Below are 24,014 nucleotides of genomic sequence, written 5' to 3' on the forward strand. Positions count from 1 at the left end.
CACCTACCTGGCTTATAATTAAGTACATTTCATTTCTTCTTTAAATGTTGTATCAAATTAACACAAGGTGACTTAAGTGGCATGCTTATCACAGGCACGAAGCCCGATATAAACTTTTGTGCACATCTTTAGCCTCTTAACAATGGTGAGCAGCCTTGCTATGATGTCTTCAACCATGCAAAACACAGCAAAATCTCAGACAACTTCCATCCTTCAGGGAATAAATGTGGGATTGCAATACAACAGGGTTGGGGAACTTGACCTCCCATTATCCTGACTCTTGGCCATGCTGATAGGGATTGGGAGGAATTGAGAGCCAACAACATCTGGTTCCTCATCCCTGCAATGCAGATTGAAACAATGATCACCTTGAACAGGGATTGAGAACTTTTGGTCCTACAGATGTCATTGAACTGTATCAGCTCCAGCAAGCATGACCAATGGCTAGGGATGATGATGGGAGTTGTAGAAACATCTGGAGAGCCTATGTCTCCCCATTCCTGAGTTTATATATAGAGTTTATAACTTGGCTTCCAGCCTTCTTTACGTCATGATAAGAGACCAGGCACTACAAACTCATAAAAACTAGTTGACCTGGTTTTTAGTTTGTTTTGCATTTAGCTCTTGTCTTGGTTTGAATCCTGGTTGGCTGAAGACATTGTAGTGCCTGAGGTGGCTCACAAAGTTAAAGCGAATTGTACCCCAAGGAATTGTTTTGACAACCGCAGCAGAAAATCCCACAAGTACCTCTCCCTGTACCTGGCAGTAAAAATACAATAATAAAGTAATAAAAAAAATGCTGCTCTTGCTTGCTAACTCAAAATCAGCTGATTGAGGTAGTCACCTCATTTGCAAATGATATTCCCAGTAAAAGCTCTACATATTGATTACTATCACTATGTTGAGCTATTACTGGAATAACATTTGTGATATTCTTGTTCTTAGTGATTATATCAGATATCACATGTTGACGTGTAGGCACCGTGCAGCATATTTCAGCTTTTCTAATGGTGGTGATAGGGAACAGAAATATATTTTAACTTGCTTTATACCACTCTGAGAAGTTGGGTCTCATTCTAGTTTTCAAGCCGCGCACTGAATTCCTGCTTATGTCAAAAACAAGATTTTCAAGGGCAGTTTATTTGTACGTCCCATGATATTTCAGCCAGGAGCAAATGAAAAGAACGATAATGAATTATTAGTGTATCTATAGTGGTGTAATGAAAAACCGCAGCTGAACCAAATTGCCTCTAAATTATAAAACAGCAAGGACTATTTTTTTTCCTTTTTTGGTTTGAATTATTTGAAAGCAGAGTTCCAGCTGATAACTACACTAGTCAAAACAAATAGGGTTGTCTGGTATAAATAACTGCTGTTCTCCAAGCAAGTACTTGATGGGCATTAATATCAATTTAAACTGAGAATATGTGAAATTCTAAACAAGGAAATCTATCAGAAGACTGCAGTCCTGATCGTTTTTTGGTGACAGGGGGCCTCTTAAGGTGGAATGGTGAATTCTAAAGCAGCCATGGGAAGACTGCAAGGTTGGGGAGCCATTTTGTTGTTTGCTAGAACTCTGAGGTCCATGAACCAAAACCAGGTATGAATTGCTGGTCTGGGTGGTTGGGGTGGTGGTGGAAGCAATTGTCTACTTGGCCACATGAGTTATACACTCCAGTTGGAGAACAGCCTTTACCAAAGGTGTCACGGACTTCGAAGACACCCAAACTCAGGACGAAAGGGAGAAATGTGCTAAGAGGAAGGCATGCTTGGCAAACCCTCACCATGATTAACTCCCACCTGGAAACCTTTGTCCCCACTGTGGAAGGATGTATGGATCCAGAATTGGCCTCCACCATCACTTATGGACTTATAAAACCCTGTTTTGGAAGACAATATTACTCGGCTACGAGTGATCGCCAAAGAAGAAGACACGGGGATGACCTGTATGCAACAAGTACAATCTTACATCAAGAATTCTAACAGCTGATTTTTGGGTGATGGTGGAGCCCTTTTATCGATAGAGGTTTGCTTACTTGCTTATATGTTGTATGTATTGCCTAACAATCTCCCGGTGGATCTCAGTCAACCATTTGTCTATCTCTATGCTACAAAATATAGGGGTGTCTCCAAGGCTGCCACTACCACAATGTAATGGCTATTTAAAAGTGAAACGCCGCTTGCAGTGGTGGACCAGGATTGAGGCATTACACCCTCAGTAGAGCCTGGCCAGCCAGCTTGGGGAAAGACAGAACATGCACGCTGAGGATTCTCTTAGACAGCATCTGATCTTCTTGGAAACTGCATCCAGCCTGGAAATGGTAGTTGCTCTGTTTAGAGTAGTCCCTATAGGACTCTAGCAAAATCCAACTCTTTCCACGGCTCTGACTTCTTATCTAATGTTTCCATTAAAGCTGTTTCAAATGCTAGCTGCCAACTGCCACATTACTGCCAGCCATACTGATTCCTTGCAACCGATTGGCATTGGTTAGGAACGCTCAGGAATTGAAAACGGCTTTACTTCTGACCAAGTAACTGGGTAGAAGGCTGCCAGCACATTGCTCCTTATGTATCTTGGTGTGTGAAAAGGGTAGATTTGTTGCTTAAAATATGGAAATGTGACCATTCAAGGGAAGGGCTGAGGTGGCATCTGGCTTGGAGTGGATTTCATGGTCTGGTCCAGCAAGGTGATTATTATGTTTGTTCTCACATGTTTGCCATTGACAGTTGGTAAGGAAGCCTCTTCCCTTCCCTTTCTGTGCTTTCTCTCTATGGTGTGGTTTTCTTCACTAACTTGAGGGCTGTATCATCTGGAGCCAGTTACTTCTGCAGGCAGCTCTGGGAGTGCACCTGCTCTGTTCTTGTGGTTTGCTGTAATCTGGATTGTGTACATTGCTCTGTAGGGGCTGGTGGCTGGGTGGCCCTGACTTTGGGGGAAGGTTTGGACAAGGTGACCTCTGAAAGTGACTTTGACTTTTGGATTGTGAACACGCCATACATCTAAAGCGCTTGCCTTCTTTGAAAGAATCCTGGGAACTGTAGTTTGTTAAGGGTGCTGAGAATAGTAGCTCCGTGAGAGCTAAATTACGGTTCCTAAGATGCTTTTGGGCAAGTCACATGCTTTAAATATATGTAATGTATGCAGCTGTAGAAAAATGAGGCTGCAATAGCAGTTCACACACCCATCATCTTCTATATTCTTATTTGTTATTGCTTTCATTCTGTTTTTCTAATCTTAGTGCTTTGACTGATTCTACATTGCTTCTGAATATTACAAGTGGAAAGTAAATTTGATATATGGGATAATTTCCAGTGAATAGCTTTGGTGATTAAAAAGTCACATTATTCAGCTGAAACCCTCTAGGTCACTTATTGTCAGGGGAATCATTTTCATTATCTAAAAGTTGTTCAGGGTGTTCCTGTACAGCAGATGTGGTAAACACATCCTTGGATGTGATGGGGGTGGAAGGAATCTAAACTTCCCTATTTAAGGCACGAATATTCCACAAAGCTGCCCCTGTTATGTGACTGCTTCCTCTTTCTCACGATTAAAAGGATCATTCCTTTCCCATCTTTCTGTTTGTCTAAAAATATAATTAAGAATAATCAACCTGGCTTAATAGTAATTTAAGACCTTAACCAAATAAACACAAAAGCACGACCCAAGCCCCAAAGCACTCTCCCCTCCTGAATAACAGCAACTGTTATTCAGAAGCATTTCTGCTTCCAACCTTGGAGTCAGAACGTAGCCATCATGACTAGTAGCGATGGATAGCCTTTAATTTGTCCAATCCTCCATTAATTTGTCCAATCCTCTTTTAAAACCATCCAAGTTGGTGGCCATTACTGTCTGCTGTGGCAGTGAGTTCCATAGTTTAACTATTCCCTGTGTGCGTAAGTACTTTCTTCCAACAATTATTAAACCACCTCAACAGACTATTATTGAGAGCCAGTGTGGTGTAGTGGTTAAGAGCGGTAGACTCATAATCTGGTGAACCGGGTTCGATTCCCCACTCCTCCACATGCAGCTGCTGGGTGACCTTGGGCCAATCACACTTCTCTGAAGTCTTTCAGCCCCATTCACCCCACAGAGTGTTTGTTGTGGGGGAGGAAGGGAAAGGAGATTGTTAGCCGCTTTGAGACTCCTTAGGGTAGTGATAAAGCGGGATATCAAATCGAAACTTTTCTTCTTCTTCTTCTTCTTCTTCTTCTTCTTCTTCTTCTTCTTCTTCTTCCTCTTCCTCTTCCTCTTCCTCTTCCTCTTCCTCTTCCTCTTCTATGACATGTTGCAGAAACCTGAGGAACCCACCAGTCTGGAAGGGCCCTGAGCTTTATGAGTAAACTTGAATAAGCTTGGGCTGCACAGGACAGAGGAACTGAAAATAATCAGCTGGAGAAATTATACATTCTCTCTCCTGCTGGCACAGCAGCAACATGAATATTTCTTTGCATCACAGTTAGTTCAGCAATAGTTAAATGCCTCCCTTCAGTAGATCAAATGCCTGAGAATATAGCAACGTGGACTGCAATACTAGTTAAGCATGACTTTTCTAAGAACTGTGGCAGCAGCTTTGGGGATCCTTTGGTGTTCCTAGTGCATTCTGGGGCTATTTGGTTCATATTTACAGAATAAGAGGCAGTTAATTGATTCTGAACCTTCACTTGGGAGCAAGAACCTCCTGCATCTCATCTAACAGTTGAACACCTGCTTTGCTCTCTCTAAGGCAAGAGGAAAGGGGCATGTAGCTCTTTCAACCTTGTTGTTGCAATTTCTGTTATCTCTCTTGAATGGAGAGTGCAAAGCAGACACCATCCATTTGAACTCTCTAACGCTGAACTACAGTTTTGAAGCATGTGCTTTCTTCAAAAAACAAAGCCAGCTACAATAAAATGAAGACACCTTACAGAAACTGGATGCTGATATATAAGGAAGAAGAAGTTAAGTTGGATCTAGACATAGTCATACAAAGTGGACTGCACTGAAAACACACATTACTTTGTAATCTGTAGCGGACAGCATGGTGGGATGGAGGTGATTATCTGATCTCCCAGCAGGTGAGTCATTGCTGCTGTTTACCAGGTTGGAGAAGGATGAGGCAGTGGCAGGGTTGGTGTGGTGCAAACACACTGGCTGAACAAATCAAGCCTTCCTGCTTGTGTGTTTGCAGCACCCTGATTTCACCTCTACCTCTTGCTTCCCAGTAAACTGTAGTGACTCATCTGCCAGGAAGTCAGGTAAGTCCCTCTGCCCCAAAACACCATCCACTGCTGCTGCTAGCATTGTACACTTTACAGAAACCTGTCATTTATCCCCATGGGAATATATTCAAAAGAATTACTTTTAAAAGGTGGTATTTTTTTTAACACTGCAAATCTTATTTAAACCCAACACTTTGGGTTGTTTTCATTCATTTCCACTAATTAATATGTACCTATCTTCACGAAGTGTCATATGTTTTCCACCATCAGTGGCACATAATGCATTGTAATCAGTTACTGTTTGGATCTTCATACAACTCTGCTAATCTGGAGAATAATAATAAGACAACACGCAGAGAAAAGTGTTTTCAACAAAATTAGTCAAAGCATTAATTGAATGTGCACTTTAGAAATGTGGCAATGACGCAGATTTATTAGGTACAAGTAGCAGTCTTCTTGATATTTACTGGAGTGTACTAGAGAAAGCATGAAGTCAAGCAGAAAATACTGTTTTAACATAAAATTTCATAAAATACTGTTTTAAGTCAATGAGATATTGGACTGTGTGCTAAATCTTGGTGGCATTGTTTTGTCAGAGCATCAGTAGGGATGTATTTGTTCTGAGATTACATACACTCCCAAAATCATGGAGTTTGTCTGTGCTGGACCCAGGCTTTAGGAACCTTTGGGGAAGAGGGCATCAAGGGACCCTCCTCCTTGCCACTGTTGGCATTGCCCATTCACCTGACCTCTTCTCCTGGGCCTTATCTCATCCAATGGCTGGTCAAAGGGAAATGCAAGGTGAGTGGAGAGAGCTGCTCTTTCTTCTCACTGTTATCAGCTTCCTCACACAGAGGGTGCAAGTGAACAGACATTATCAGCAAGGAGGAGTAGGGCTAGGGGGTTCTGGAGTTAGCTGGGGCCTGCATGCTGAGGGGTATGTGCTGCCTGAGAGTTGTCTTCAGTGCAGAAGCCAGAAATTGTTTGGGCAATGTCTCAGAAATTAGCAGGCTGGTTGAGCAGCATTACATGGGACCCATTTGGCTTTGATGCCCTATGACTCCTTACGATACCTCCTCAGCAGTAGAAGCACAGTAAATCAAACAGGTTCAGCAGATATAGCCAAACAAGAACCTGTCTAGTCACATATTATTGGACTACTACTCCCAGCCAGCATGGCCAACGGTGAGGGATGATGGGAGTTTGAATCCAACCACAAAAACAACTGGAGGACCAAAGTTTTCCCAACTTACATTTAGAACAAAGGCTTGTGCATATTCTCAATATTTGCTCCTCTCTAGTGCTAGCTCGCCTCTGAAGCCATAATCATTTTAAAGTAGCAGGATAATGCTTTGTTTCTTTAATATCCTACTGCCTGAATGAAACCTCTGTGTGCAGTTTATCATAATTTATACTAGAAAATGCTGGGAGACACTGTCTCCAGAAATAGATACATATGGTGTGCTTTTCAGGGGGAGTATTTGCTGATGCAGCAATTAATGTCCAATACATCTGATCAGAGCTATAAGTCATGCAAATCCTTTGTGTGCACCTAGTGGAATCCATATCCTTAGAGCCTGATGTGCTGGTAATATTTTGCTGCGGCCTGGGGCTGCCAACTTAACAATGACAGCAACTACAACTAATTAACACTTTACCCAGACAGAGTTGGATTACGAACAGAAGTTTCAAGCTGTAATGAATGCAGAATCATTCCCTGGTGGTAATAAGAACAGATGCCTGAAGTGATAATAAATTAAACAAAAAGAAAGAAAGAAAGAAAGAAAACACAGAAAACAACTTTAGAGTACATCTTATTTATCAGTCTTATACCTTTCTTATATTTGTTTGTTTGCATGTGTATGACTTCGCCCTATTCAAAGCAATATGCACCCCTGTCCCCCGAAAACCCCCATTATCTATAACACATGTGTCCCTGTTCTAAATCTGTTCCTCTGAGATTTTAGTCAAAGACAAAGAAAAGGACCGGTGGCAAGCTACTTCTAAACGTGTAGACTTTGGTAGAACCGGCACTGGCAACAGATGGAATGCACAGCAGTAAATAAAAACCAGATCTCAAACGAACAGCAAGTCTCGTAAGAGAAACAAGTGACAGAAGGGCTACAAAAATGACGGGGAAGATATTCTGAGACACTGGAAATGCTAAGAGTTCTTTACATCTGAGGAAAGAGGTGACAACGTACTTTGAGCCATGTCTTCACAGATCGTTCTAGCACATGTAATTTTGCACAATTCCCTTGTAAGGGATGTCTTATTTCAGTCTTCACCCACCCAATTCCAGAGGGACTGGGCTACAACTTCCATCAGCCCCAGCCAGCGTGAATTGGGGTGGGGGTGGGGGTGGGCGCACCAGGTTGGCAAAGGCTGCATTGTTTCTTAATACATGTATTTTATTAGAAAAGTTGGTTGGCTGCTTTATAAGTGTAAAACTCTCTCAAGGTTACTTACGGAATGTAATAACAAACACATGGATCTAATCTAACACCCTCAGGTCCATGTGTGCCAAAGTCTGTATGGGCACCTGAGCTTTCTGTTGAAATCAGAATCAGAATTGTAGTGTTGGAAGGGACACTGAGGATCATCTAGTCCAGCGGTTCTCAACCTGTGGGTCCCCAGATGTTCTTGGACTACAACTCCCATCATCCCTGAGCTCTGGCCTTGCTAGCTAGGGGTGATGGGAGTTGTAGTTCAGCAACATCTGAGGACCCACAGGCTGAGAAAGGCTGATCTAGTCCAACCCCCTACAACACAGGAATAAGCAGTTGTCTCATATGGGGGTCGAACCTGCAACCTTGGCGTTATCAGCACCATGCTCTAACCAAGTGACCTACAGATGCCTGTATGTATTCCTGAATAACTTGTTCATAACGCAGAACATTTCAGATAATACTTACTGAACTAAGACGTTTCTAAAATTCTATCTAAAGAAGAGCCGACTGGATCAGGTCAGAAACTCATATATTCCAACATCCTGTTCTCATGGTGGCCAACCAGAGAAACCCAAAAGCAGGACTCAAGCATAACAGCGCTCTCCCCTTCTGTGGTTTCCAGCACCTGGTATTCTGAAGCATACAGCCTCCAACCACAGAGGCAGCGTATAGCCATCATGCTTAGTAGCCTCTGTTAGCCTTTTCCTCCATGAATTTATCCTGTCCTCTTTTCAAGCCAATCCGCTTGGTGCCCATCACCATAGGTTAACTATGAACTGTGTGAAGAAGTACTTTTGCCTGCCTTGAATCTTCCAACATTCAGCTTCTTTGGATGTTCCTGAGTTCTAGTGTTACGGGAGAGGGAGAAAAACATTTCCCTATCCACTTTCTTCAAACCATGCATAATTCTACACAATTCTATCGTGTCGCTTCTTATATTCTTTTTTTTTTTTTTTATAAATTTTTTTATTGCTTTTTTCCAGAATCTAAATCCATCATCAATAACACAACAAAAGCGGTTTTACAGAAAGAAAAAGAAATTAAACAAGAAAAAATTCATTTTTCGAAGTCTTTTTTTTTTTTTTTTCATCATCCACTGGACTTCCCCATCTCCTCCATCCCTGCATTCTTTATAATAAATATAAACAGCAAATTAATACCTTGTTTCCTGTGTTTTTGTATTTTCATCTAATTATTCACTCTGAAATTAAAACTTTTCTCGATCATTAACTTTGTTTCTATCAACTCCGAATTTCAATACTGAAGCATATTTACCTCAAACCTTAGCAAATTTTTAACATTCATATATCTTATAATGTTTTTGTAAATAGTCCTTAAATTTTTTCCAATCCTCTTCCGCAGCCTCTTCTCCCAGGTCTCGGATTCTGCCAGTCATTTCGGCTAGTTGCATATAGTCCATCAGTTGTGTGTGCCATTCTTCCAGTGTGGGTAGCTCCTGTGCCTTCCAGTATTTAGCTATGAGAATTCTTGCTGCAGTCGTTGCATATAGAAAGAAGGTTCTGTCTTTCTTAGGTATCCTCTGGCCCACAATGCCCAAGAGGAAGGCCTCTGGTTTCTTCTGAAAGGTATACTTAAATACCTTTTTCAACTCGTTATAAATCATTTCCCAGAAGGCCTTCACCCTCGGGCATGTCCACCAGAGGTGGTAAAAAGTTCCTTCAGCCTCCTTACATTTCCAACATTTATTATCAGACAAATGGTATATCTTTGCAAGTTTGACTGGGGTCATGTACCACCTGTACATCATTTTCATAATATTTTCCTTTAAGGCACTACATGCCGTAAATTTCATACCGGTGGTCCATAACCTTTCCCAGTCCTCAAACATAATGTTGTATCCAATATCTTGTGCCCATTTTATCATGGCTGATTTGACTGTCTCATCTTGAGTATTCCATTTAAGCAGCAAGTTGTACATTCTTGAAAGCACTTTCGTCTTAGGTTCAAGTAATTCTAGTTCTAATTTTGATTTTTCCACCTGGAAACCAATTTTTTTATCTTTTTTAAAGATCTCTAAAATTTGGGCATAGTGAAACCAGTCTCGCACCTTCCCTTTCAATTTTTCAAAGCTCTGCAACCTCCAAGTGTCACCCACTCTTTCTATTATTTCACAGTATTTTGCCCAGCCACCCCCCATATTAAGTATTTTTGTGGCTTTAGCCTCCATCGGTGATAACCACCTCGGAGTCTTGTTTTCAAATAAGTCCTTGTATTTAGTCCAGACAGAAAACAGAGATTTCCTTACAATATGGTTTTTAAACAACTTATGAGACTTTACCTTGTCGTACCACAAATATGCATGCCACCCAAAAGCATTGTTGAACCCTTCCAGATCTAGGACATCAGTGTTTTCTAGCAAAAACCAATCTTTCAGCCAGCAGAGGGATGCAGCTTCATAATACAACCTTAAGTCCGGCAGGGCAAAACCCCCTCTTTCCTTTGCATCTGTTAATATTTTAAATTTTATTCGGGGCTTTTTGCCCTGCCAGACAAACTTCATAATGTCCCTCTGCCACTTTCCAAAACATTCCACTCTGTCCACGATCTGTAGGGTCTGGAACAGAAACAGCATTTTTGGCAATACATTCATCTTTACTGCTACAATTCTTCCCAACAAGGAAAGTTTCAATCTTGACCAGATTTCTAGATCCTTTTTAATTTCAGACCAACATTTTTCATAATTATCTTTAAACAGATTCAAATTTTTCCCAGTCAAGTTGACCCCCAGGTATTTCACTTTATTAACAACGTTTAGTTCTGTTTCCTTCTGAAACCCATCTATTTCTAAAGGTGTCAAGTTTTTTGCCAAAACCTTAGTTTTTTGTTTGTTTAACTTGAATCCCGCCACCCGACCAAACTCAGAAATTAATTCCAATACTCTTTTTGTGCTGGACACCGGCTCCTGTAATGTCAAAACCAAGTCATCTGCAAAGGCCTTCAGTTTATATTGTTTTCCTCCGACCTGTATTCCTTCCACCTGCTGATCCTTCCTGATCAAATTTAGCAAAACCTCAAGGACAGAAATAAATAGCAAGGGTGATAGGGGGCACCCCTGTCGTGTTCCTTTTTCAATTTTAAACTCTTCTGTCACCACATTGTTTACTATCAATTTAGCCTTTTGTTCTGAATATATTGCATCTATGCCATTTTGGAACGCCCTTCCCACTCCCATCCCTTCCAAATTCTTCTTCATAAATTTCCAAGATATATTGTCAAAGGCCTTCTCCGCGTCTATAAATATCAAAACTGCTTTTGTATTCAAATTTGTCTGTAGAAGTTCCAGAACGTCAACAATGTTCCTAGTATTATCTGACAAATGCCTGCCAGGGAGAAAGCCTGCTTGGTCTTTATGAATAACTCCATTTAAGACTTTTTTCAATCTATTTGCCAAAATGTCAGCAAAAATCTTGTAATCCACGTTTAGGAGTGAGATGGGACGGTAGTTCTTAAGTTGAGTCTTTTCAGATTCCAATTTTGGTATCAAAGTGATGAATGCCTCTTTCCACGATTCTGGTGCCCCCTTCCCTTCCATAATTTGATTACATACCTCCATCAATGGCTGAGTCAGGTATTCCTTCAATATCTTATAGTATTTGGAGGTAAGTCCATCTGGGCCCGGGGATTTGCCTAGTTGCATGTTCTGAATGGCATTTTCGATTTCCTGTTGGGTTATTTTATAATTCAGGTCAGTTTGTTTGTCTTGTGTTAGTTTTTGTAGGCCATAGCTTTTTAAAAATTTATTTATTTCAGTCTCCACTTGGGGTCCTTGGGAAAACAATTTTTTAAAATATCTCTGGAAACACTTTCTAATTTCCTCTGGTTTCTGAATACATTCTCCTTCAACCTCTAGATTGGTAACAAAGTTCAGTTTTTGTCTCTTTTTCAGCTGCCATGATAGCAGCTTCCCACATTTATTTGCCGATTCAAATGATCTTTGTTTCATCTGTTTGATTTTCCATTCAACTTCTTGATTTATCAGTTTTGCATATTGTGCTTGATGGAATTTTATTTCTCTCAAAACTTCTTTTGATTTTGGATTTAGTCTCAACTTTTTCTCTCCGTCTTTTATCCTTTCCAAGATCTTGTCCTTTTTACCGTTCCAGAGTTTTTTCTTAATAGAATTCTGCTGTATCAGAAACCCTCTCATAACAGCTTTGCTTGCGTCCCAGATTGTTTTTTTTCCCACCGAAGTGTTCAAATTTAGTTCAAAGTAGTCTTTCATCGTCTTTTGGGCCTTCTTCACTATCTCCTGGTCTCTAAACAATGCATCATTCATTCTCCATCTGAAGGATCCAGCTGGTGTAAGTCTCAAGTCCATTTTCAAGGGGTTATGGTCGGAGCAAGTTTTAGGGCAGATCTCTACTTTTTTGGTCTTGGGTGCCAGTCCTCTAGATATCCAGATTTGGTCGATTCTTGTCCAGGATAGGTGGGCCTCAGAAAAGAATGTTCCCTCTCTACCTAGGGGGTTCTTTGTCCTCCAGATATCAATCAAGTCCATATTGTCTGTGAGTTCAAAAAAAGTCTTTGGTAGTCTGCCATCTTTAGTCACATTTTGATTTTGTGACTTATCCATGTGTGTGGAGACAACCCCATTCATATCTCCCATCAGAATGATGTTATTATAGTCCATATGGTCCAGCATTGTCTCATGCAGCTTCCCATAAAATTCAGATTTCCCCTCATTTGGTGCATAAATTCCAATTATCAAAAATTTTTCTCCTTGTGATTGTATTTCGATCGCCAAAATTCTTCCTTGTTCATCTTTGAACACAAATTTTGGTGCTAGGCTCTCCTTTGCATATATCACGACTCCCCTTTTCTTTTCTTTAGCTGATGAAATAAATTCTTGGCCTAGTCGCTTGTTTATTAGCACTCTTCTGTGGAGCCTAGTCACATGGGTTTCCTGGAGACAAATGACGTCTAGTTGTTCTTTCCTCAAAATGTGAAAAATCCTTTTCCTTTTTTCAGGGGAATTTGCCCCATGGATATTCCAACTAAAAAGCTGCAGAGACATCCTGGATCAGCTTGTTAGCCGATGGGGTTGTCTCCCTTCTCGTCTATGTCTGGAGGTGGATCTTTTGTACCAGGCGTGGGGGGTGGCCAGGTACCTGCTGTCCCTTTTCGAAGGTCCTCCCCGTGATCGTTTAGGAATTTTTCTTGCTCTTCTGCTGTTCTGATTCTCACCTTCTTCCCTTTCAAATTAAAAGATAATCCTTGGGGGAATTCCCACCTGTAAGGGATTGTGTTGTTTCTTAATAATCTTGCCAGATCCTTGTATGTAGTTCTTAAGTCCAACAATTGTTTTGGTATGTCTCTGAAGATTTCTGCTGTCTTTCCCTGTATCACCAATGGGTTTTTAAAATGTAGGCCAAGTATGTTGTCTTTTTCTTGCTTGTATCTCAATATGATCAAGCAATCCCTTGGTTTATCTTTCTTGGCCACTCTTCCCAATCTAAAAGCGGTGACGATTTTGAAGTCTTTCTCTTCTGCCAAACCCCAGAACTTGGATATTTCTGCAGTCCAAAAGTTCTTTGGATGTTCCTGAGTTCTAGTGTTACGGGAGAGGGAGAAAAACATTTCCCTATCCACTTTCTTCAAACCATGCATAATTCTACACAATTCTATCGTGTCGCTTCTTATATTCTTTAATGTATTTTAAATCTTTGTTGGAAGCCACACAGAGTTGCTGGGGAAACCCAGCCAGATGGGTGGGTTACAAATAATAACAAATTATTATTATTATTATTATTATTATTATTATTATTATTATTATTATTATTACTAAAAAGGCCAAAATGCCTATAGCCTTACTTCACAAGGGAGTTCCTCCATACCCTTCCTCATATTGGTTGCTTTTCTTCTGAACTTTTCCCAACTCCACAATTTTCTTTTTGATGTGAAGCGACCACAACTCAACACAGCATTCCAAAAGCGGCCACACCATAGATTTTAATAGTGGCATTATAATATTGGCTTTGTGCACCACTATTGGTGGAATGATCTCCCTCAGGAGATTGTGAATTCTCCTTCCTTGGAGTTTTTAAAGCAGTGGTTGGTTGGCTGTCTGTCATGGATGCTTTAGGGGAGAATCCCACAGGGGTCCCTTCCAACTCTGCAATTCTGTGATTCTACCTGCACCTTGAACTTAGCTTGGGAGCTAATTGGCAGCCAGTGCAATTCTTACAGCAGCAGCATAACATGGTGGCGATAGTCTGCACCAATGAACAGTTGTGCTATGACTAAAACACCCCACCTGAGATTCTGAAAAGCTTCTGCCAGTCAAAGTAGACAATATTGCGAAAGAGAGAGGATGAAGGAAGCTTCCTATGTCCCTGTTCTGTGTAGGACCAAGCTTTATACAGCTTACTGTGAGTAAGACTTAGTGGGCTGGGCACAACCTAGCCAAAGTTAGTTGCTATTAATGGTCCAAATGTTTGTGGAACTCTTTTCTCTCTGCTCACAGCCTGGCTATTTGCTTCTAAATAAGCCTGAGTGTTCCTTATCATCCCTGCGCTGCACACAGCACTCACTCAAGCAGCTTCACTTACAAAAGGCTTAAGGGAAGTCTAAGACACACCCTGTACCACAAACAGTTCTGTGGCCATTATGGTTTTGTACTACTAGTCATGGGTGGTGAAGAGTAAGATATTGCATATGGTGCTGTGACTCAGATAACTGGAAGTTTTGTAGGGATGTTTTCACTTTAGGTTGGCTTCCTGCCAGCCTCTAGACAACTTGGTTCCACACCTGCTGAAAGTGGTCATAAAGGGAGAGCGTTTCTTAAAAGTCTAATATAATATTTGTGTGGTCTTTCAGCATGCATTTGGAATATAACCATCTTTCTCTGTTCATGTATTGATCTGAATATAGGAAATGTGTCCAGTACTCATGATGGTCCACAATATTGCACAGAGCAGTAGTCCATAGTGCATTGACCCATTGGTATATTGTATTGGGTCAAGGGATGTCATGGATCATATGAGATGGCGGTCCTGTTCATTTTGCCACAGTACTCTTGGGTGTGTATCCTAATTAACTGCCTTTACAGGTTGAGAATATTAAGCCATGATAATAAACCATGAATCTGTAGACTGCATTTGGCCTCTTCAAAAGAGTTTCTCTAGTACGAGTTGATTGCTCTTGGGTTGTGAATTGTATAGTGACACCCAAGGTAGTGTCAGGATGGAACCATGTTTTTACTGAGAACACAATTGTGGGCTGCACGTTGGACCACCCACATACCTACATACTGCTAAATGGAAAACACTAGGATTGGGAGATGACTGTGAGGGGTTAGATAAAGCAAAACCCTGTGGCAGGCGAAAGAGTAAGGAGAACTCTGTTGTTAGTGGCTAGATCAAGCTTGCAATCAGAGGATAGGATTTTACCAAGTTTCAGTCTCATTGCTTTGGAAGAGGACAGCAAATGTGTTTCAGTTCTGATCACCTCCAATTAATTGTAAAGCTTGCACACAAAATCCGTGGCTATTTTTTAAATTTCCCAATAGTGAATGGAGAGGGGGAATTGCTTTGCTTTTCCTGAAGTTGACTCTGCCACATATTCCAAGCCAAATTGTGCAGCCTGCAAAGTGTTTCAGACTGAGTCAGACTGTTTTCTGAAGCACCAAGCTGCAATCTGATCTGAGTCGTGTGGTTGGGGCACACTCCTAGCTTAAGAGAAAGAAACCTAGCAGTAACATTTCACTGTACTGATGATATTCTTATTTCAAAAGCAGCTGAAACCAAAGTTTTCTGAAGCTGCTTCACTATGTTCTCGGACAGATTTTTCAAACAGAATTGGGAGTGACAACTGCACTACCTTTTCTGCTTTCTGACTTTAGCGAAAGTTGTAAAAGTTGTGTGAATCACAGAGAGTCTGAAAAAAACCTGGTGTGTTTACTCCCATATAGCTTTGAGCTTGTGAGCCTGGAAGAGAAATAGAGCAAAATGACATCACTGGATGGTGCCATCAAAAGCTGCCTGTTGGCTGGGCAGACAGACTGAGTGCAAGCTGGTTTTTCTGAGTGAAGCATTGGTTTAGACAAACAAGACAAAGCCTGCATTGTGTCATGAATATGATCAGAGCTACAGGCCTTATTCCCATGAGGAAGAAGTGGAAAGGGATGCAACTTTCAGCTCCTGTGAGCAGCTACAAAATACAGTTCAATGACATAATCATTTTTATTGTTGAGAAGAAGATGGGAATGAGCAGAAGGACATTCCTGATGGATTTAGCAAGAAGAAAAGGCTTCAGGGTAGAAAATGAGCTAAGGTATGGGAAAAAAACCACCACCATTCATTAGATTCTTTTGTATATAGACTTGGAGCTTAACATTTTTTCTGACAGTGCAGTCCTATGCATGTCTACTCAGAAGTAATTTATCCCAGGTAAGTAGGGATATGGAATTGCAGGCTTGGTTTGCAAGGATGTGCTTAGATATTCTGTAGCTGTCTTTTAGTAATTTTTCTCTCGCTTAAAAGTTTTGGAAATTGACAGGAAGATAACGAAGCAAAGAGATCTGAATTGAATAATAAGTGGAATAAGTGGGCTGTTTAGCAACATTTCTGTGAAACTTCACTTAGCATTCGAGTTACATATTTAGTTTGATGTCTGTATAGCTTCAAGGAAATGAATGTTCAAATGCACTCTAGTTCAACAGAGGTGTATTTTGCGTATATGCATAGGCTACAATTCTTGACTGCTGCAAGAAACTAGCATCCCATAGGAACATAGGAAACTGCACTATACAGGATCACACCATTGGTACATCTAGCCCAGTATTTTCAACACTGGCTGGCAGCGGCTTTCCTGGGTTTCAGGTGATCAAGATAACCTTCATGTGAGTCATCTTCCTAGCTTTCAGCATAGGATCATAGAACTGTAGAGTTGGAAGGGACCAGATGGACATCTGCAATGCAGGGATCTTGCCCAACATGGGGTTTGAACAAACAACCCTGAGATTAAGGGTCTCATACTCTACCGACTGAGCTCCCGCCTTTCCCCCCTCAATGGACCTCTAGGCCATTTAGAAAAAATTATAGGAAAATGTGGGAACCACAATGATAGTGGCTTCAGATTCAGAAATCCTCCTGAGACAAGTTACTGTATCAGTTCTGAAGCAACAGGAGTCCTTCATTTTACATTACTGCTTCACAGAAGACTAATCAGACATTTCATTCTTTTAATGATAAAGGAATAAATTGGTTTCTAAACAATTTTCAGATCACCAGCCTGAACACACACACACACACACACACACACACACACACACACACTTTACCTTCCTCCATTTGTTATGTGCCGACACATCCCTAAACTCTGTACCTAAATGTATTTGTAGAGTTCACTCATAAAATCTTTTATCTCCCTTTCTGCTAGAGTCTGAATAGGCAGTTCTTTCAAATGCACCTTTTAAGAGGCTGATGTGCTTTGGAGTTGAACAGATTTCCATTCTGTCATTATTTTTAAATCTTTTCTGATCCGGGCTGAACAGAGTATTGCAAATAAAGGCCTCTTCCTGTGTCTTTTGAGTAAACACAGACATGCTTCTCTTTCTCTTCTGGTACATCATGGTCAATGGCATCCACAACAGGCTGTGTGCATTCTTTGCCGTCATGTGGCTGGTGACTAACGATTGTCTGACCAGTTGTCCCAGTTGTCTGACCTCTTTTGTCATTCCCATGCTTTAGGGCACCAGTGTAGCAAAAATGCTTATAATTTTTGCTCTTAATTCTTTCAAATAGAATTTCTCAAGTCAAGTAGAATATTAGGAGTGCATCTAATTCATCTCACAATGGCTTTCTGATCTCCTTCCATACCGACAATGGTTCCTGACCTAACATGATGGTATGATGAAACTTAATCAAACATGCTTGTACAGTGGTACCTCAGGTTACATATGCTTCAGGTTACATATGCTTCAGGTTACAGACTCCGCTAACCCAGAAATAGTGCTTCAGGTTAAGAATTTTGCTTTAGGATGAGAACAGAAATTGTGCTCCGGCGGCGCGGCAGCAGCAGGAGGCCCCATGAGCTAAAGTGGTGCTTCAGGTTAAGAACAGTTTTAGGTTAAGAACGGACCTCTGGAACGAATTAAGTACTTAACCTGAGGTACCACTGTACCTTATTTCCTAACAAATACCAATTGCACATGTAAAAGAATGTGCAGGGATGGTGAAATGTATGTTCCATATGTTGGACTACCATCATCCCAAGCCAACATAGCCAAGGATCAGGGATGATGGGAATTGTAGGCCAACAACATCTAGAGAGCCACAGGTTCCCATACCTGCTCTAGTGTGACCAAGATACAGAATTCAAAGCAAGCCTATGTTAATGGGGGCTGGGGTGGTTCCTGGAGGCTCCATTAAGTTATTTAATGCTTGGCATTTCCAGCCTAGGGAAGATACGTGTGTGTGTGTGTGTGTGTGTGTGTGTGTGTGTGTGTGTGTGATGGCAGAATAATGCCTTTGGAGCAAGGAAAAGGCGGAGAAAGAAAATCTTGCAAATATGCTTCATATTGTTAGTGAGGAAATGGAATGCATCACTTTGTTTTCCTGCATCCGTTCTGAATTCACTTCAGCCAAGACCATTTAACCGTCAATTTTAAAATATTGTCAACAATATCTGTGGAAATCCCGCACTTCTTACATTTTTTTTTTTGCCAAGAAGATGATGCAGCTGTAAAAGTATCAGAGGAAACTGTGGCACTGTTGGCTGAGCTGCTGCTGTTGTGAGTGCAGAAATGGCAAAGTTCCCAGATTGTCAGCTTTATACATATACATTAAATATGCACATTTTATATAAAGGGATATAAACCACAGGAAGCAGAAGTTAAACATCTCTAACTGAAATTTTTTGTTGTTGAGACAACAAGGCAGAACCTAGGTCGGTGTTGATAAGAACATTGATGCACAGTGAATCTGATTACTCAGATATGTTTTTAACTTAGGAAACAATATCCCATCTTTCCAGCAAAAAACCCTGAGCTTACAACATCAATGGAAAAATGCAATAAAACAAGCAATTAAAACAATTTATAATCCAAAGCAGAAGCAGGATGGCAATTCTTTGGATCCTCCCTTCTATAATATGCCTGACTAGTGGAATTTCAGAACTGGCATTTCAAGATGTATTAAGGTCAAATTGCACATGACCTTCACTGTGTAGTTCTGCCCTTGAGTGCACCATCCCTCTCTCCCTAGTTGCCTGATAACTGGACTGGGCTCCCAGCAAGCTGGGTAGAGAACTTAATCCTACCCGCCTCCCTGCTGCAGCCTGCAGTTTGCACTGCAAACCAAGTTTTCTGTGTCTGTGACAATGAGTCCTGTTCCTCTGAAGTCAGTTATAGGAACATAGTGGTGAGTATTGACCCATCTCAGGCACATGGTGTAGTGGCAAAGGCAATAGTTGGTTGTATTGTGATGGTTTCACTCCTACCTGCAAGGTCATACTAGGGGGTGGTTGTTCAGCTCTGTGGCTTTTGTCCTGTGGGGTCCTGGCTGCAATTATCCATTCAGTCGCCTAATGTTATTCAGTTGTTGTTGTTGTTGTTGTTGTTTAGTCGTTTAGTCGTGTCCGACTCTTCATGGCCCTGTGGACCAGAGCATGCCAGGCATGTTATTCAGTATTAGTATATAACTACTGAGAACTGCTGTTTGGCTTTTTGGAGCACCAGGTCATTAGTACAGCTCTGTCTCTCCATTCCATCTGAATCAGGAGAGGCTGGTGCCTGCAATCAGTGACACGGTGCATGAGGACCAAGGTACTGACACTGAATCCTGATAAGGCTGTGGGTGGACAGTTCCAGTATCTGGGAATTTTGTGGACAACCTGTTCTGGGAGGGATTGAAATCCTCTGAAAGAACAGGTTCACAGTCTGCAGGAACGCTTGGATTCCAGTCACGTCACTGGAGTCCCAGGTGGCTTCTATGTGTTTATGGTCATACTAGGCTGGTTTGGCAGCTACAGCTACATTTCCTGGACCAGGACGGCCAGGGCTCAGTAATCTATGCCGTAGTGACTTTCGACTGAACTACTGCAATGCACTTTATGTGGCACTGCCCTTGAAGACTGTCTGGAGGCTGCAGCGAATGCAGACATGTAATAAAGACATAATAATTGTTATTTTTTCTGCTCTGCAACATATTCCAGCATTCTCTGGAAGGCGTTGGCTGGTTGTTAGCTGCTGTGGCAAGTCAAGTCACTGTGCCACTGCAGCTAAATTTGATTGATTGGCTCTTGCTTCCATTTGGTAAGTTAATGCCTCACCATATATTTCCCATATGGCTTATACCAGATGAAATTATGCGAGAAGGTGCTGTCCTATTCGGGCGGTAATTTTAGAAACAAGTTTTGGTAAGCGTCTTAAACTGCTTAGCACGCTATCCCTTGAAAAGCACATTGGAAGCACATTTCCTCCTCAGTGAATTCTGGGCCCTGTAGTTTATACCTCCCAGAGTTACGATTCCCAGAAACCCTTAACAAACCACAGTGCTCAGAATTCATTGAGGGAAAGAATTTGCTTCAAATGTCCTTTAAAGGTATAGTCACTATGCAGTCCCTGTTCTGCCTAGATTAAACCAGAGGACTGGTATATTGAAGATCACAAGCCTGTGGGCATCAGGCACAAGGCTTGTGCTGGTTTTCAGCTGCCATATGTAGAAGCTCAAGTACAGACAGTTTATTGAGAAATACCAGCAGTGGCATTGCTTGAAGGGCTTAACCCAACTGTCTCTTAACTGTTATGAAGCTCCAAGTCAATGAACAGGCGCACCGTTAATTCTCAAGGCTGTCAGGTAACCTTAAGGAGGCTCTTCATTGCAACAGCATGTGGGCAGGCCAAATATTTTCAGTGCTGCAGGCAATGGTGGGGGACAAATATGTGCCTTAAGGGCATCAATTGATACTGAGCGTCAGAGGACAGTCTAGTCTGAAGGTGTTATCGAAAGCATCGTGGCGTCAAATCACTTCCCCCTGTTCATTTTGGGGACAGCAAAATTCCAGGTTATTCCTGATAACTGAGAGAAACACTTTTTTCTTTGTTTGTTTCTTTCCTAGTGATTCTGTCACACACATTGTGACTGAGAATAATTCTTGCGCTGAGATCTTGAAATGGCTACAAGCACAGAAGGTGGAGGACAGTGCGAGATTCAGGATCCTGGACGTCTCGTGGCTGACAGCCTGCCTGGAGGCGGGAAGGCCGGTAGATTCAGAGAAATATCGGCTTGTAAGTAAAGTGGACTCAGTGTGAGATCAACAGGCTGGGCAACATGTTGGAAAAGTCAAACCACAAATAATGGATGATTGGGCCAGAATTCTTAGGTTTAAATGGATTTGAAGGCTGGCTTCACTGAATCCAAAGTGGCTGAAATCCAAGGTACTTAACTTGCTTGTTGGATCACAGCCGGACTTGGCTTACCTAATTTATTCTCCTGCCAAAACATGGCTTGGGGTTGTTCTTCTCTGTGGAAGCCTCCTGAGAAACATGAAGCAAACAGATAATGGCCTAGAGTCAATGCTGGTACACATGATCTTCTCTGCCCTTCTGACCACCCACCTCCATAATTTCCCTGATATCCAGCTGTGATGATCTTGGAGCATATTTGTATGGAAAAGCAGCATACAAATTTAAATAATAAATAAATAATCTATAGCAAAGTACATGGTGGTGCGCATGTAATCACCAAATGCCAAACTCCGGGTTGGTCAGCTTTTGGGTGGGTAGGGGGCTGCTGCCACTGAGACCAGGTGATGTATCCTTTTCTTTTTAAAAAACATATTTTCTGTCATTTATCTACATACAGAGAAGTGGACTCTCCCATTTCCCACCCGGGAGCCTACTTCTTCTCCCAGTCTCTCAGCCTGGGAGACCCTTTCCACCCTGCCTTTCATGTAGGGAGGTTGGTCATGGATCCTAAGCCCCTTCATTCTGCTGACATGTCCCTCAAAGCGGGACTGAAGACATAGGAGCCAACTCCTAGGGGCCAAGGTCCCTTTGCCCCCTCCCCTAAAATATTTGAGGGGGCCAGGCCAAAACTGAGGGGAATTCCTATTCAAATGGTGTGTGCGCGCCATGTCATGTGATCAATTATGCAGGGCAGGGCTTAACCCCCCCCCAATATTTATTTCAAGTTGGCACCCCTGACTGAAGATGACATCAGCCCTGGAGCTAATCATTCCCTTCTTTTGTCATCAATGGAAGAGGGAAGTGGAAAACAGAGTGGTAGTAAATTGCCCTATCTCATGTCCTGATCACAGCTAGCCGACAGAACAGAGGACATGGTCGTAGCTTCTCAAAGCCCCCTCCCCCATCCACCCAACCCCTCCCCCACTGAAATATTGCTCTGTTGCAGAATGCTTTCAATGCAGGAACTTTCAATTTGTGTGTGAGCACAACGTTAACTCTCCAATCAGTCTTGAACAGTATAGCACTGTCGTTTTTCCTATAACTTCATGCCACAAGCCAGAGACCCACACCAGTAATTATATCTGCACAGCTGAGTTTGCGACTTACTTCCTCGCCCCCCGCCCGCCCAGAACAGCAGCCCCCACCACAAGCAAGACACTGTTCTTATTCATTTAAGCCTAATGCAGCTCTGTGGATGTCTTGAAGAAAGTAATTGCTTAATAGGAATTAGGACAGCCCTGCTATTGGAACTCCTTATGTGTAGTCCTCATCCCATGTCAATTACAATGCCCAAAGAATGGGCATAAAAAGCAGGAGCAATTTCTGCCACCATGGCAAGCTCAGCAAGTGCCATCATGACTACAGGAGGGATTGCAAGGCTGTCCAGCTACAAATGTGAATGCTGTGCTTTAAGAGATTGTGGGTGTGAGCAAGTCAGAGGCTAATTACATGGAGAGAACAGTGGCAGCACCGTTAAGTGTGAACAAGCTGTTAATGTATAGTATCACTTCAGTCTTTTTGTTCACAGAACCTGGATGGCTCATAGTTGGAGAATGCTAGAATTAGTTCTTGTGAGTGCAGAGCCAGAGAATGACAATTGATCAAGAAATATGGATCTGACATCATCAATAATTTAAACGCTCTGCTGAGATGCAAGTCTCTGTCACCTGAGCAGATAAAAAAATATATTGCAGTTTCCTAATTTCTTCAGGATATTGCAAGGCCCAGATTTCTTTGGGATATTGCAGTTGACTGATTTGTTCCGGATATTGTGATCGCTCTGTTGCACACCCTGGATAATTTGCTAAACTTTATTTAACAATTCTATTTTGGGTGAGTCCTAAGCATGTGTCTAAAATCAAGTCGACAATCCAAGTCTTGTGTTAGCAAAATCCACATGTGCACACCAGATGGCGATATTGCTCTCAGGCACCGGACGTTGTGCAGCGCTTATATTATTTTTTAAAAAAAATATTGCCAATGGAATTGTTGAAGAAAAGAATATAGTCAATACTGTGGATAATGCCTGTTTATATCAATACATTTGTTGATTTATACAGGTTAAGCTTCGGTATTGGCTTACAAGGTCTGTGCTAAAAGATTAAAAGCTCAGGGAGAGATGATGTAATGCAGGAACAGGTAATGAAAATCCCTCTGTGTGTGCATGTATGTATGTATGTATGTATGTGAGTGCACACACAAACACACACACACACACATACAGAGAGAGAGAGAGAGAGAGAGAGAGAGAGAGAGTGTAACTCAGTAATATTACATACATTTGCATAACAATTAAGGGATTTGATGTATAATAACCAAGCTTTCCAAGTTTATGGTAGCAATTTCTCTCAACTGAGCTACTTATGCCCCAAACTATAGGACAGATGTCAAAGATTTGAGATGGTTAGTTCTACTCAGAGTTGACCCATGGATAATGATGGCCATGTATGGTGTGGATCTGCCCATAGGTGCGTTAATTTCAATGGACCAACCAAGCCCAGGAAGCTTCTGCCTGGTTTAGGGAGGGAGGTGCGATGCAGTGATGGGGTCCAAGAGCCCCCCTGCCCGGTTTGGGGAAGGAGGCAGCAGGGTCCTAGCATTCTGTCAGAGGCCTGGGAAGCTTCAGCCTGGCTTAGAGAAGGAGGCTCGATGCTCACACGTACAACATTGTGATGTTGTGATATCGCCTCCCCAATTGCCCTCACAAGCTGGCGCCTCTGTCCCTAACTGCTCGCCTACAAAAAATTTCACCACACACCACTGTTTCCTTCCTCAGGCTGTGGCTTCTCTCAGACCTGATGCAATTCTTTATGTGCTGCAACACAATCATTTTCTCTATGGCTTAAAACAGGGGTCAGCAAACCTTTTCAGCAGGGGGCCGGTCCACTGTCCCCCAGACCTTGTGGGGGGCCAGACTATATTTTTTTTGGGGAAAA

General features: G+C 41.9%; 1 protein-coding gene across 1 annotated transcript in view; it reads left to right on the forward strand.

Moving 5' to 3' along the window:
• Positions 1–15,738: 15,738 nt before the first annotated feature.
• DNTT (DNA nucleotidylexotransferase) overlaps positions 15,739–24,014 on the forward strand; it is a 97,744-nt gene continuing 89,468 nt past the window's right edge. The window contains exons 1-2 of the mRNA XM_053387412.1: positions 15,739–15,941; positions 20,730–20,898. Of these exons, the coding sequence (XP_053243387.1) occupies positions 15,739–15,941; positions 20,730–20,898 (372 nt within the window). The remainder of the gene's footprint in view (positions 15,942–20,729; positions 20,899–24,014) is intronic.

The sequence above is a fragment of the Podarcis raffonei genome, chromosome 5, assembly GCF_027172205.1.
Source record: "Podarcis raffonei isolate rPodRaf1 chromosome 5, rPodRaf1.pri, whole genome shotgun sequence".
Classification (NCBI taxonomy): Eukaryota; Metazoa; Chordata; class Lepidosauria; order Squamata; family Lacertidae; genus Podarcis; species Podarcis raffonei.